Here is a 16,500-nt window from a genome sequence, read left to right as displayed (position 1 = left end):
TTGCTTAATCCTCATCTACTGGAGGCAGAGGGTCTGTACTGTGGCAAACTGTCTATTTTTAAACTTGACATATTACTCATCTCTTAGGGGAGTAACATTGTAATTTATGGAATTCATGAATACCAAGCTGTTGTGTTTCCTTCTTGTTTATTTCCACCCCTCCTTCTCAGCACAGCAACTGCTTTGGATAAATTCAGATAAACTCACAGAGTCAGTTGGGTAGGATCCCTGTCTTTGTAAGCACGCAGATGCCAATCAGCCACTGCTGAAGAGGGAGCTTGGTAGCTCCTTTTAACATTTTGGTCATGTGTAAAAATATGTGACAAGTTCTCTTGTCTTTAGAGGGACGTAATTGCTACACAACCAAAAGATGCATAGCAAAACACTCCTTGCTCATTTTTGTTTTATTGTCTCTTCCATCCCATTAATACTGCTAATAATCGAATCTGTTTTCTCAGTCTGAAATCAGACCACTCTTCTCCATCCCCGTTTAGTTCTCCTTTAATTCTATTACTCGTTATCACAACTATAAAACAGCTAATTCTCTGTTTATAGTTTACAAGTTTATTTTTGAAAAACTCAAAATACAACATAAAAATAAGCACTTTCTAGAAATTTAATGATCATGAATACTTTAGCTCCACCGCAAGAATGACCAAATGTCTGCTGGAAGACCTCTGGGCAACTATATTGGCTTTCAGAGCAAATTATTTCAAATTGTACACCTGTGGGTATTTAACCATCAGTGTTCTCGCAACAGCAAATATGTCATTGTGAGAATAAAAATCAACTATATTTGCGCTCATTACACTTTAATTGTATCATCAAGATCACAAATCAATTAAAATCTGACAACAAACTAAAAAAAAAAAGGAAAACCAAATGGAAGCAACTTTAAATGGAGGTTATGTGAACAGTGCGATTTCAAAAAGTGCATGCATTTAAAACCCTCATGGGTACTTTTTGGTCAACGACAACAGCAATGTGCTGCATGCATGCACTGTGGCTGAGAGTGCTGCCACTAATACAGTGGAAGAAAATCACACAGGCAAGGGAGTAATTTGACCCCACTCAAATCCGTCCATCAGACACTAACCAAATAGAAGTCAAAAGAATGAACGATAGAAGGAAAAAAGATAGAGAAGCAGCTAAACCACTGGGATTAGTGCTAAGTAACTAAATGGGGCATATCACTTTTCCATTACCAGAGACGAATAGCTATTTCAGCTGCTGGAATCTAAATAAAAAAAGGGAACTCTGTCCTTTCACAGTCATCTGTTCATTCATGTGTAAATGCCTTAACGTTCCTATATGAACAAATGGAGGTCTGCCATCATATACTTTAGGCCCATCAATAAATAAAGTTGACACAAATAAACAGATAAATAAATAAATGTGAAGAGCCTGGAAAATGGGCATCAGTCAGCATTAGTGATGGAACCATGTCAAGCACAATCATGCTCGACTGGTGGGATTCTCTGAGTGTAGGAAGCATTAGTGCTGATTGCACTGCATTTTTGTTTGTGTTGGTATGCGTTTTCAGCTTTGTGCTGTCATTTAACTCTCTCAGTCTCTTTGCTTTCTTTAACTTTATACTACAAGCATTTTTCCTTCATTGCGCGGTACACCTACTCTATCCATTCCACAGACACTTTTCTATATCTTCTCCACACCTCTTACCACATACAATCACTTTGTGTTCCCACTCTGCTATTTATCCTCTTAATGTTAACTTGTGTTATCTCGTTTAAATAGGAACTGACTGATCAGCTGAGTGCATTTGCTCTTGAGAAAGTATTATGATAAGGACCATTACTTTTCATTTAATGTGTCTTAACCACTGTATAACAATTACCACACCCCAGAAATGGTCTACTGCATACATCCTTTTAAGCAAGCAAAACACCTTGTTAGTGAAAGTATGCACGTCCTACTAATGGTGTGACAGGGTTACTGTAGTTGTCACAGCTCTGAAACACCCCTTACTGTTAACTGAAGGGTCTACGCACAGGTGCTGTTAACAGTTTCAAAAAGAATTTGTCCGACTCATTTGCAACACACGAAAGGTTCTTATTCTTATTCTTACTGTATTATATTTCAGTTGGTTTTGCCATCTTTTTTTTTACTGCTTTCAGAATGCAAACGTTTAGTTTTGTTTTTTCATTTAATAACAGCTTTTGCTATTTGTGTGTTAAATAACTAACATAAGTGTTGATTACAGAGTTTTATTCCACAGGAAGGAAAACAGAAGTGTAAGTGAACTAATTATCCAATACACTTTATTGTCTAAAAATACAGAACATCAAACTCGCCATCTTCTAATTGTTAGAACGATGGAACAGCTTTTTGCACTCCAGAAAGGCGAGGCGTGACATAATTAACCTTACTGAAAAACATGTTAAATTTAGCTTGTAACACTATTATGTGAAGAATAAAGCAGGAAAGCAATGTCAAGCTGAGAGCATGTGATTTCTTTAATATCCTTCTTCCCTGCAATACCCTTATTGGTGCGTCCTGTCAAACGGAGCATTAACCATTCTTTGACACATTCTCTCTTTATCTGCATTCATAGGAATTGCTCGTATAACTCACTCTTTACCTCCATGTTACTCAACACCACATCAAGCCTTCACATGCGAAAGTAAAACATTATCTGCACCTCATTCTGTCTGACAGATTGTAGATAGTTGCTGACAGATCAAATGCAAACATCCGTCTGGACATTATGTCTTCCGCTTTAATAATAGCCACATCATATTAAGGACTTTTTAAAAAAATGACAGGCGAGGAGGATGCATTTGATTCTGGCACCGTGTCTCATTGTCAAGGGAAGCCATAACCATACGAGATCTTATTCCACTGCGCATTATTTGCTCTCTAGCTGATCATCAGTTGGCCCTGCTGCATGCTAATGAACAATAAATAAGGTTTAATTCATGCGAAACAAGTTTCCCATCCCTCAGCTCTAAGCATAAGGTTGGATGAGATTCCACTGGAATTATATGAGGGCAATTTTTCAGCTAGTGGGATGGTCCAATTGCCATCCCTATATTTGGCTTTCATAGGCATTCCTTTGGCTTTAAGCTCTGCAACTTTATAGGTCTATTAGGAATACATCAAACAATGAATGGCATCAATCTTATTGTGTGAATGTGCCTTGGGTAAAAATAAGATAAAACTTTCCATTACGGGGCCTCCAAAGCACATTTGCCCTCCAAAATTGATCCAGTATTGACAATTTACACTTAGGGTGACCTTTCATAACTGCCCACATACTTGAAAGCCAATATTATTTGGAAAGTGAGCAAGGAAATCACACATCCCACTGCAAACGCTCTAGGATGTTATTGAATATGATAAATTAGTACAGATTTGCCCTCTGCAGTTGTTCATTGATGATCCACTAGGCAGGAGAGCGAAGCTCTTCAACAACACCCTGTTCTAATTAAGAAAGACAATACTGGACATAAGTGTTAAGAGCTCTCAGGCCTCTTGATCACTGACTTTATTTCAAAAAGAAGAGGGAAAAAACGGAAAGAAAAAGCACGTCCGTAGGGGACGGAAGCAAAGTTGCAAAGGTAAGTCTTTTCAAACAGGGAGCTGTAAAAGGGGATAATGGCATCAAAAGGGCAGCCGGACAGCCCCCTGTTGATACCTTGTAGTCAAGCAGATAGCTTTCGTGTGATTCAAACAGCAAAGGGGTTAGATGGTACTTAAGAACAGAGGCAGGGGCGAGAGACCCCTGGTGTCCAAAGAGAAGGCCATTATTAAGATTTGATTTATCTTCTCAAATGCTCTATGTCACACTTCACTTACTTTACATCCTCTCTTGGCAGAGTCAAGCAACAAATCAGTTATGTGCCAAGGGTACTCAAATGGTACATAAAATCTTCATCTATATTTCCGTGATGGGTTTTCTGTTGAGGGTGAAAAATGATCAGGTGTACAGAGATGCCCTGTGGGTCAAAAGGACGGACAATGGCTTTGTCCAAGTCCTAGGATGAGAATGGCTGTCCACGCCTCAGTTCCTTTCCATCTGCCTTTTCTGTTTGGCTGCTGATAAATATCCTTATCTATGAGAAACAGGTGATAGATTTCAAGCCGTACGTCTCCACAGAACTCTTCTCTCATCTGCTCTATTGATATCTCACATCTACTAAACCATCCACGTTGCAGTATGAGGCACCAACACCTTCTGGGCCTCTTTGCCTCAAATCATGTTAGCTCCACTTCCTTTAGGATTGCCTCTAGGGCTGCCCCAATGAATAACATCTATCAACACCCTAAAGTGGAGGCCAGGAGCTTGTGGAGGCAAAGAGCTTTAGCCCTCAACTCAGAGGCACCCTACAGCAATAGTCCCTATCAGATATGTCACACATGTTTGAAGGTGTGTGTGTGAAACAGCCAAGGAGAACAACTGCCAGAGAGGTTGAGAGACAACACAGAGAGATAAAACGATGAGTACAACATATGTGTGAGCAAATTAATTGCTAAGGGAATTACGATCACTATCACTTCCTGTGATGTAATTTAAGAAACAAATGGCTGACTTTCTCCCAGATCAGGGGAAAGATGAGAAAACAGCTGCCAGCCTGAACATACTGTGATTGTCTGCATACGGGTGATGTGGTTAACAAACAGAGGCGTAATATGCATTAGCCATCATTTATGTCACGAGGTGGTTGGAAATAAATGAAAACTGGAATATCCTTTACCAACCTCATCTTAAAGACGCTTTCCTTTGGACTTTTTATTTGCCTTCCTTTTTGCAGATTCATCCACTTTCTGCCATAAAAATTTCATGAGAGAAAATAGATAATTTAATCTTCATTAAACATACAAGGAGCTCACTCTCTGGCCTGGCCAGCTGAATTAACTGCTGGGCTTCGAGGGATTAGACTGTTAGGCTGAAATTCCGTAACTCCGACGAGCTTTATATCATTGCATCTCTGTTTCTTAATGGAAAGAAGATGATCATTCTCTGTTCGCTGTCAAGTAAGTCCTTAAGAGACTTACTTGACAGAACAGAGGAGGGAACTTTTGATGGACTGACCTGTGAAGGTGAAGCCGGAGACTCGGGCAGACAAAGGAAAGGAGAGAGGCCGTGGTTTGGGATTGTAATGACATTGAAAAGGTGGTAAATAAATAAGATGGGCTTGGATCTCTTTGAAATCTGATTGATGTGTCTTTTGGGATGCCCCCCAGTATGAAAGACCTACTGAGTCTGTGGCTTTCATCCCTGACCGAAAATCGATGAGCCAGGATGTATGAGAGGCTCCTGCTCTCTACCCACCAATCTCCTGCCAGATTCCCAGGTAACTGTCTCACAAGAAAGGGAATAAGAGATAAAAAAGGTGTATGGTAACTTATATCTTTTTAGTAAAACTTAATTTTAAATTACACTACAGCAAAAGGAAAAACAAAAGCTGCAATACACCCCAAAAAGGAAAAGCAACCTTCAGAAATTAACTTCCTGAAATGAGCCTGAACTCCAAAACAGCAACATTGTTTCCCTGGTCTCCATCAATCCATCCACTTTCTGTGTGTTGAATTAGGAATGGCTGGTGTAATTGCATAACACATGAGTATGGCCTCGCGGGTTAGATTTTCCATCTTACACAAAGTGGAGACAAGGAAATAGGAAATGCTTCTGGAATTGGGTGTAATTAAGACTGACGGCGGCAAGAATTGTGCTCAGCCTGACACTTGAGGTAGTCTGCTGAAGTATGGTTTAGCCTAAAGGACGACAAAGAACAGCATGCTGGGTTTAAATGAACTCCTTTCAACGCAAGTGAAGATTCTTGTATGACTAACGGAGTCTCTCTCACACACACTGCTCGCTTAAGGATGACAGGAGGTTAATCAAGCTTTAAAGCATGAGATTACAACAGACATGACAAGCAGGATTGAATAGATTTGCCACAATGTCTGCTATAACTGTTCTGAGAACCTTTTCTAACAGAAAATTCAGGGACTGAATTGTCATCCCTGAGCCAGACAGAAACCGCATTTACACATAAACATAGTACACAAATAATACTGCTTCACTGACCCGAAGAATATGTTGCTATTCTTGACGTACTGCAAAAATATTGTAGTACGTAAAACAAACAAACAAAAACACCACCAGTTCCCCACCTTACATGCTGAAATAGCAACCCAAAGACAAGCAGACACGTTGTTACACAATATGGACACATTGTCCTCTGTGATTGGATGAGACAAGGTATCCTTATTTTGCATAGCAACTGATTACATTTAGAAAGAAATGTTCCCCTCTTATCACCTCAGAGAAGAGACTCCACGCGGCAGTTTATCAAACCAGGATGGGGCTTCATATAAATAGACAGGGAGCTGTCAGTAAACAATGCATTCTAGTAGTTTCACAGTGCTGTGCACTTGGTGGGAGGGCAGGGATTTACCGTAATGACGCAAAATCCATCATAAAGAAAAGTGTCATCCTGGTTACTTCCCAAAAATAAGAAAACAATTTATGGGCACAAAATATGAAATTAACAGGAGGTTAATCAAGGCGAACAAAACAGTTTTAAATAAAGATGGGCAGTATCTAGTTTTGTAATTATGTGATCTCACTGGTCACATATGATTTCATATTGTGCAGTGGTGTCAGAAGTTTCACCTTTGGTATTTGCAGGAAGTAGTAGTTAAGATGATGTCCTCAGTGAAGGTTTATCCCACTATGAAGTTCCTTTCAAATTTGGCAAATCATATAATTGATGTTAAGAGTTGTGGTGGTGGTTTTAGTGAAAATTCTTTGCTTTTGAAAGTCCAAACACGGTCAGTTTAAGCAACACTTTATTTTTTCATAAGCGTTAGTGACCAAGGATGATATTCATGAAGCTTTCACTGTAAGTCAGACTGAATGCAGACATCTCTGCATTCATCAACGAAAAAAAGGTGACTATTTTACCGCTTCAAACCACTGCATCACTCCAGCAAAAACATTTAGTTACAGGGAAAATACTTTCACAAGTGCTTTTATACTGACTTCTATGTTTATAGAGGAAGTTCAGCACAATGCTTGTACAGTAGCATTGATGAAGCTACAATGTGCCACTCTCATCCTTCTTCTGACCCTCTGCCATAAACAAGACTCTAATATACTTTAAAGAAATTACTCATATGGGGCATGCTTGTGACAACATCATTATTCAGTACCACAGGCATGGCCAAGTGGCTTTCACAATAAAATGAACAAGGTTAGGTTTCTACGACCCTGCCAGGCTTGTAGAAACTCAACAGTTCCAAATCAATTCATGCAACATAGAAACAAATAAAACCTTTGTCAACCAAATGTTCTTGGGAGTATTAGACATAGTGGCGCTAATATGAGAGCTCTAGTATTACCAATCTGTACTTCCACTCTGGACAGCAGGGTTTAAACACATTCACAGCTGTTGTTGTGCACAGAGCCCAGCCTAACTTTACGTAAGGTTGTTCCCATGTAAGAGTTTAACGATCTTTAAAAACATCAAGTGTTAACTTGGCATATATAAACTTTTTCACCTCTTTAGATGTCCACTTAGAGGTTATATCAAAATAACTGTTGGATTAAAGAACAAAAAACAAACAAACCAGCATACAAAAAGTGCAACATGACACCTTTAAGATACATCCACAAGCACAGTATCAGGTTCTTGGACATGCAGCAATAACAACAAAAATACAGGGAGCCTGCAGAGCATAAAAAGCAAGAATCCTTTAGAAGGACACTGTGAGCTACTGCGCATCAGCCTGACATTTACCAAACATACAGGGAAAAAGTAGGTGTAATACACAAAAACCTTGTGAGTGACCAAAGCACTGAGGTCCACAGACCTCTCCATCAGAATATTGGCTCAACATCACTAGAAGACAGGAAGTGCTATCATGCTGTGACAACAGGCTTTTAGGAAGAGCACAGAAATTAGATGACAACTGTAGCTGCTCCATAAGACAGGAACTGTGCTGAGACAACTTCCTTCGAGTAGTGCGGCCACGTTTAGGGGTTGCATTAATCTTACGAGGTGCATTAAGGATCGAGGTGCTAATGCAAGGCTAAGTCATTTAATTACATATGGATTCTGAAGACAGAGCGTAAGATTCACGCTGTCACCCAGCATTAAAATCATTAATGTCCAGTTCAATTTTCTACTCTACTCCTGCTGCATGGTTTAATGTGATCCTTTTATCACACAATACTAATTCTAGTAAGAAAATGTGCTCCAACTTTTACATTCTTATGAATGACAGAATATTTTCTGTATTTGTTTTTAAAAATTACCGATTCTATCTGAGATTAGTTTGTTTGCAAGTCTTGGTTCTAATCTCTACTTCTAATATACATAATACAGGTTGGTATTGTACTTCTTAGGGATATTTGTACCTATGCTGGTGCAAAAATGGTGTATAAATAACAATAATATAAATAACATTGTATATCGATATTTTATGCACTTGATGTGACACTGCAAATGATATTCTCTTACAGGTCCTGTGATTTTTATTTCATTTTGAAACATGTTTTTGGTGACAGCAACTCTTCTAACTCTGACAGTTTCAATCTTTTCTCGGTTAAATGCTCAGCACAGGACTCTGCATGTTGTAGACCAGCTCAGCTTGAGTGTTTAACAGGAAGGATGTGTAAGGTATGCAGCCAGGAAAAGTGCAGCAAAGGTGGTATTTGGGTTAAAATGATAGTTAAATACACACACCTAGAGTTCTGTTACCATAATTAGCACCCGACCACCACGGGGCTGGACTGGTAGGGCTTTGATCACCTGTAACAATGTTTGGGGGGGAAAAGGAAAGAAAGAAAAAAGAAGATAGAGAAGGCAAAAATGAAGAAAAAGAGAAACAGACAAAGATGCATCAGAAGTGACACATTTCAGATATTGGCAGAAGAACTCCCATAGTGTGGCAAAAAGTCCTTTAGGTTTGCTAACACACCTGCCCAAACATTCAGACACCAGCTCACAACAAACCCCCAAACAGAAATATAGCATGAAAACGTTACAGGCAAAGAATGGAGGAGGTTTTGTTTATAGAATGATGAGCAATATTATAGCTGTTGAGACAAGAAGAAAGTGTGGGTGTGTTTGTTTGTTGTTATATAGTCTGTTATATGTGGAAAACGTAGTTAAAAAATTAAACCTCAGCCATGGCCGTTCTGTCTGGAGAAAGCATGCTGTCCCCGTGCTTTGGCTGTCTCCTACAGTCTCTCTGTGACGGACTGGTGATGATGGGCAATCAGAGAGATGTTGGGTCACATAGGTAGAGTGTTACTCCAGTGAAATGCAAACTGATTTTTATACCTATTTAGTATGAGAAAAAATTAATTCTATTTCCAGATTCCAGTTTTTGTTTTCTTTGATGACTTTAATTTTGACATCTCTTTGCACTGCAGGGACAGGTGCTCATATCTACCACTGACAGACACTACTAAAGTAGAGCACTCATCCAACAACTAACCTGCATGATAATCTGAAAGGTAATGCTATGCATGCAAGAAAGAGGAAGTGCAGCTACAGGTCGTGTTAGGCTAAAAACAAACTCCAGCTGTTCTGCTCTCCTGTCTGTTCTGCTTTTAACGTTTTTTTCAAGCACTTCAGCCATTGTTGTGTTTACTGTTCATTTAATGACCTCTGCAGGAGGTTTCAATCGACTGTACAGAAGGAAAATGCACCTTCTGGAGAGTGCTTCTTTGCATGTTGGATTGAGGGGAGACTAGATGCGACAGGAACTCACTGCATCTTTTGTATTACAAGAATGATCCGAAACTTACCCAACAATATTTAATATTCTATTGATGATTCTAATTCAATTACAGTAGATCATAAAGCATTACAAAATCATGCACCAAATATTAGTTTATTTGCAAATATGTCTGTAAATGTAAATATTGGGGAAAAACAACCTAAAATGTACTTTTTAGATATAAACAAAACAATTTCTGGTCTGCCTTTAAAATATATCCTTGTTTTACTGTTCTTCAACATCTACAGCACAATCATCCACTCCAGCCAACTGTCTTTTTTTCTCCTTTCTTTTTTCCTAATATGATTGCCAGTGTGAAGACAGCAGCACCTGTGACTCTTCTGCAGAGCTCTGACTTGCATATCAATTGACCCTTGCGCCCCTACTAGGTGGTACTCCTCTGGGCATGGCCTATTCATCATGGCAGAATGGAATACATTAGCACCAGGATTTCTCTAAATCAGCCTCGGCCCTACTGTTAAGTGCTTCATGAATGGGAAAGGGGCAATAAATTTCTAATGACCTACACCAGGACACATGCCTCCCTTTTTTTTCTGTGCCCCTGTTTATATGTACATATGTTTCTACATGCATCAATGCCGTATCTGTGCAATGAATCCTTGAAACAGTCGCACACGGGTACATGCGGTGAATGAACGGCACTTTCACAGAAACGTTTAATTTAAATGATAGACAGCAGTGTTGCAAGAAAGCTATTACCAACTTAAAGGGACAAGTATTTTTCTGCTGACAAGTGAATCTGACAGAAACAACAAAAAGTGCACAATGGCACCTAAATACAGTATTTTGTCAGTCGGCAGTCTGTCTTACCGTTGCGTGGTGTCCGTTTTCGCCGATCACGGAAGGCGGCCCCTGACTGCAGAGCCTCCATCAGGGAATCCATCACACCGGTTTCGTCTCCCTCTGGGAGAAAGCACATAAGAAAAGCACAAATGTTATGCTACAGCTCGTACATTATCATAGTAAAGTGCATAATAACTACAGACACACTTGTATGACACACTATATGGCTCCAATTTTAGGCATCGTGTTGTGGGTGCTCTCTGACTACAGGTCACCATATATCACAATAAAATAGTGCTTTATTCCTGAATAAGCTATAAACAATCCCTGCAAGTGCAAGAGCATTGAGACAGAGGCCTGTCACCGAAGCCTGCCTTTTTTTCAGTAAACAGCTGGGGAGGAGGAAAATACACTTAAGAGTTTAGTTTAGAGTTTAGAGGAGCCTCAGGATGAAAGCATCCGGTGATGGTCATTGACAGATATTCTTTCTGTGGCTAACGCAGGGGAGCTAAGTGCTCTTTACAAAGATTTAGTGTGGAGTCGCTCAATACCCGAGCGCTCTGTCTTGTTTAGTCAATGACACAGGGACTGGCCTTCGAAAAACATTCCCCTCGTCCACCATTCCAGCTGTTGTGTGGATCCACGAAATAAGAGGAGTGGAGGCAGCCAGGATGGCTGACGGGACAGGTAGAAGACACTTAAAATGTCCACAAGGCCAAGACTATGAGTAGTTGTGGACATACTGTGCACATGCAGTATACCACTCAATGGAAACTGGGTTCAGAAAGAGGCTTAGGTTCTATATCTGGGTCATCTATCTTTACGCCCTGATACTAATGAGTCAGAGGGGCACCATTTTTATCTTTCTGGTCCAGAACAGACATTATTTTAAACTAGGATCATTAGGGTGAGTTATTGTGGAGCTGAAGACTCGGTCATCAATTCTTTTGCGCATATGAGTGAACTAGCTCTTTCCCAGTGTTTACCATCAGGGTCCCGGCATCTTATTTCTGCACTGCGCTCAGATGAAGGGAAATGTTCAAAAATAAGTGGAGACAACTGGTACTTTTCCAACTCCTAGGATGATCAATCTTTCGTTATTTGTGTGTACACAACACTCAGGCAAATTGAATTTATGAACAAAACATAGTGACATGGATTGGTACACAAATACTTTGAGGAAGCGAGTGCGACCTGTACATGTTTCTTGTTATTGTCCTTCAGCAATAAACCATCCCACCTGCAATCATTCATGGAAGTAAAAGAAGACAGTACAACTAAGAATAGAAGCATGTCTTATGCTAATTTAAAAAAAGCATCTCTTCAGTCGTACTCACTAATTTTACTCTCTATCTCATTCCTTCTCTTTCTTCCTCAAGTTCTTCCCAAGGGCTACTTTGAAATCAAAGTATCTGTTCCAACTGTGTGCTGTGCTTAAAAGCAATCCTGATTAAATCAAGCTTAATTAGACCAGCTTTATCAGAACAAAACCAAAGCTGCGCCAAGTAGTGCTTATCTCAAATTGCAGCACTACACCTCAGATAGCAAGCTCGTCGGTTAAAAAGGGGGAGCATGGGTTTCATCTCCTGTGGACCTGGAGAACAATATGTTGAACAACTTGCAGCCTCTATAACTATATCAAATCCCAAGATCATTAGGTACTCGTTCTTATGTAGGCTAGTAAGGACACACTGTGAGTCTGACACAACGTGTTAAGTGGCAGGTAAACATTTATCTACAACCACTGTGGTACAAGAAACTTTTTGACAGCTCCTTCTTCACTGCCTTCTTCGTGGAGACCTAAACATCACAGGGGGCACCTGACACTTTGATCAATTCGTCCTACTTCTAGCTTAACTGTAGCACAATTCATCATTTGTAATGGCCAGGACTTTGGAGCCCTAGAAGACGGAGGTTCAGGGAGAGGACTGCAGACAGAAAGAACCAAAATGACTAAAATGGGAAGCGTTCTCCCCAGTTACTTCACAGCGTTCAATTAACTATGTCCTAAGCTGTCCAAAGCTTAAACTTGAGCAGGTCTTTGCCTCACCAAGAACTTCTCCCAACTGAGCCTTCAGACTGTCTGAACTTATTAACACATACACATGGTGTATATATTCTACAAATCTGCAAAGACAAAGTAAGCATTTATTCGGGGAGAAAACTGCACATTATTTGACTACACTTATTCCACTAATCCTCAAAGCAAACTTTCTCCATTGCTTACTGTAACATTGGCCACTTAAGCAGATATTTCTGCCTTATTCCTGCAATTCACTCATCTTATTTTGAGCTGTTAAACCTAAGGCAAATATTCATCTGCTTCTCATTAGCAGCTCTGGTACACTGCATGGTGTGGAATTACAGAAAAGCTAACCTTTTATGCCCACAGATCTTTCTCAAGAGGAAAGATCCCCTCTGCTCACAGGAAATTGCTTTCTAAATGGGTTAAGATGGGCTAAGACCCAAGACATTGACAAACCCTTCCAGTGATGAAACACCTATGCGGACACCTTAACAGACAGCCCCGAGGTCCTTAATGATCTTATTAAAGCTTCTGGAAGTGTGGAACATGGTGGCAGCTTTTGCACTTTTAGGTATTTTCTTAAAGAGTTAAATCTTTAAGATCACAACCAAAGCTATGAAACTTTACCTCCCAGATAGAGATGATCTACTGTTTCCATTTTTTTTCTTTGATCCTGCTTACCTCACTTTACCTGGATATCAGGTAGTAGCTGGCCCCAGAAGCTGAGCCAACTGTAACTGAGTTCTAGGGATTGGCTCTTATATTTACAAGCAGCACTATCACATTTTATAATTAGGAGGGATAGAAAGAGCAATGCGGTGTCAGAAGGATTGGGATAAAAACTAAACTTGTAAGATTATTATTTCACTAAGAAAAAAGTACCTTCAGTAAGAAAAGTATCATTCACCAATCCCAGGGGCACTTTAACTTTGATAATAGTAAAGGGAGGTAGGGGAGGGATAGGAAAAGGATGAGCAGAGACACTGCAAGCGTATCCTTGATTGTGTACTATTATGTAAGCATAAGATAACAAATGAAAGAATTAAGAAGGATCAGGAAGAACACACAGTCAAAGTCCACCCACAGAAGGCAGCACTGGGAACCAAAGTGAAGAGGTGGGGTGGGATTATTGACATGGACTAGTGGAGCAAGGCAAGACACGAGGGTGTGAAAGCCTTCTTCAAAACTTTGTGGCTAGGTTTTTTTTTACTTTTAATCACTTCTAAAACATACACTGCAGCCTGGACTCACATTTCATGTGATACAAATTCCTGTTTCACATTTGTTTAGTAGCTAAATAAATATGTTTATTGCAGATTAGTATAGCCACAAGCAAGTATATGTTCTACTAACAAAAGCAGCATGAGGAATGTAAAGGTAGGAAGAGGGAGAAAGACTCAGACGTGGCTGCTCATGATGAATTAACTGAGATATGGTTCTTGCAAGTTTTGCAGAAATCCAGTGCATCACCGACGCCTCCTTCAGAACACTTGTCAGTCAATGACCAATTAGAACTAAAAAGCTTACATAATGTACACGAACTAAACAAAAAAACATCTATTTTTAACTTAGGCCAATTAGAATCAGTCATCTACAACACTCAAAATATGCACTGCAATGTAAAAGAGCAGCTGTCACCTTGAAAACGTGACGAAGCATAATTATTCGAAACAGAAAAGAGAAAGAGAAACATGTACCATGCACCAAAGGCATGGCACTGCTATAATTACACAGGAGTGTCAACAATGCCTGTTCATAAATTCAATTTGCTTTCTGTCACCCCCTGCATGTTTTTTTTTCTGGGGAGAAAAACCACAGTGGATCAATTGAGAAATCAATTTCTGATGGCTCACATGCTGCCTTCATGATTTATTGAGGGGAAAGAGACAAATAATTCTTAGAATCCTAAAAAGCTTCTGGCTTCAAGTATGGATTTCTAATATAATGGCAAATTATGATATCCCGTATGCACCAGTACGACAGGTTGGTCAGCAAAAACAAAAAAAGCTATTTATGTATTTCATTCAATCGTATTTTTTTTCCACTATCCTCTAAATTTCTATTCACTTAAAATACTTTGCTCTAATCAAAGTCTCTCAACATAAGGCATAGGAGAGCTGTCTATTATCCACTACTATCCTTCCACTAGCAAATTCCTGAGGCTCATTTGCACTGTAATGAGATCTAATGAGAGCTTACCGGCCTTGTGCTTGATGAATTGAACCCACTGTGAGAGAAGAACACAGTGAGAGTTTAACCTCACTGCAGTCACCCTTCATGACTTTAGTAGACAAGATTAGAAGGGAAAGGAAGAATAAAGAGGAGAGGAACAACTCATTCTTAGTTGTTTTCTGCTTGCTGGGATTGTTTTTGAACACATTTGAGCCCATCTGTTCCCCCACAGAAAGTCACCTGTGCAATTAACCTGGACCATTAGCCGTGAAACAAAAGCCTCGGTGGAGGGGGGTGGGTTTCTGCTTTATGGCCAGGTGGAGAGGCAACAACCACACTTTCTTTTAATCTCATCTCATCTCTCCAGTCTCACTTGCATGCACCTGGTTTTGTGTTATTTTCACACCTGAATTCAGGCTCGGCCAGCAACCACCTGCATTACTCACCACCCCCTTCCTCTCACTGCCCTGCTGCCTGCTCTCTAACTAGCTAGCTTTGAGCACAGTAACCCCTTCTACTCACCCACCTGCCCTCCTGCCACAGCAGAGGGCAGACAAAGAGCATTACTGCCGCAGAGAACACAAACGCCCAAAGGAGAGGAATCGTGCACCTGTTAGATGTCTTTCTTTTTGTTTTGACCCTTTTTTGTTACCATATCCCTGCAGTATCGCTGCCCGTGACGAAAGCTTTGGCACAATAATCTGAGAAACTTTTCAGAATGGCCGTAGTCTTTAATAAGTGTGTGCAAGCTTCCTAGTTCCACTTGAATGAAGAATGAAAAAAGAAAGGAGGACGAATGGGAATTGAAGGGTAAACCGGCAAAAGAAAAATCTGCCTGCTGATTGGTCTGGACTGTTTTACTGTAACAACTAAATGAGCAAAGCCACTCATGTCCTCTCTAACTCAATTAGGGATGCTCCCACAACTCTCCGTTCCAGAAGGAATGCCAGTCTTGCTACTACTTAACTTGTGCTGTGAGGTCCTGTTTGGCGCCAGGGTCAGGGGAAAGTAAGTAAGGAAGACACTCAGATCCAGAAAAACGTCTCGCAGTTACTAAAGGTGGGTGGAAGGTGAACGGTGCATTGTGCTGACATGCATAAAGTACAGAGAAATATTGGTAGGCTGGCCTGGTCACTGCAGGCTTGATCTCACACACTGAAAGGATGACTGCCCTGACTACGAGAGACTGGAGGAAACGTGCAAAGAAGTTGGATGTCGACAAGGGAGAGATGAAAGTGGATTAGCCGCCGTGGCGATTTGCATTCTGTGGTGGAACGAAAGCCCTAGCGATGCCCCGAATAGCTGGATGCATGAATAAGTAAACAAACAAAAACAAAAATAAACCCTCCATCTGGATGGATGCTGCTAGGCCCCGAGTGAGAAACAGTAGGGAGGGGACACTGGGAAATGGGAAGGGGGGAAGAGAAATGCTTTCAACATAGTCATCACCACACTCTGTTTCCTCTGCTATCATTTGCTTCTACTGCCTGCAGGCCACCCAAGTTAGCATACTGCTATCACCATCTATCCATTGCTTTTGGCTAGTTTGGCCAGTAACACCAACACACAAACAACAGCTCCAACCCAGCACTGACAGATGTTAAGATGACACAGTTTAGATGAGCCACATGGGGTCATCGTGTCAGGGTGCCAGCAGGGCCATGCCTGTCCTCACATCAGAGAAGACCACTATTGCCCTTTTTCCATTAATGAGGTTCTGCTTAATTTAACAACATTATGGT

At 40.4% G+C, this 16,500-nt stretch overlaps 1 protein-coding gene across 1 annotated transcript in view; it reads right to left on the bottom strand.

The window, feature by feature from the left end:
* The window catches only part of diaph2 (diaphanous-related formin 2), a 357,023-nt gene that overhangs the window by 35,034 nt on the left and 305,489 nt on the right, over positions 1 to 16,500 (bottom strand). The window contains exons 27-28 of the mRNA XM_013908245.1: positions 10,588 to 10,680; positions 8,715 to 8,780 (exon numbers count right to left, since the gene is read on the bottom strand). Of these exons, the coding sequence (XP_013763699.1) occupies positions 8,715 to 8,780; positions 10,588 to 10,680 (159 nt within the window). The remainder of the gene's footprint in view (positions 1 to 8,714; positions 8,781 to 10,587; positions 10,681 to 16,500) is intronic.

Source organism: Pundamilia nyererei, unplaced genomic scaffold, assembly GCF_000239375.1.
Source record: "Pundamilia nyererei isolate P.nyererei 1_Seehausen unplaced genomic scaffold, PunNye1.0 scaffold00008, whole genome shotgun sequence".
Taxonomy (NCBI): domain Eukaryota; kingdom Metazoa; phylum Chordata; class Actinopteri; order Cichliformes; family Cichlidae; genus Pundamilia; species Pundamilia nyererei.
Note: the sequence above shows the minus strand (reverse complement) of the source record. Positions and strands in the feature narration are given on the sequence as shown.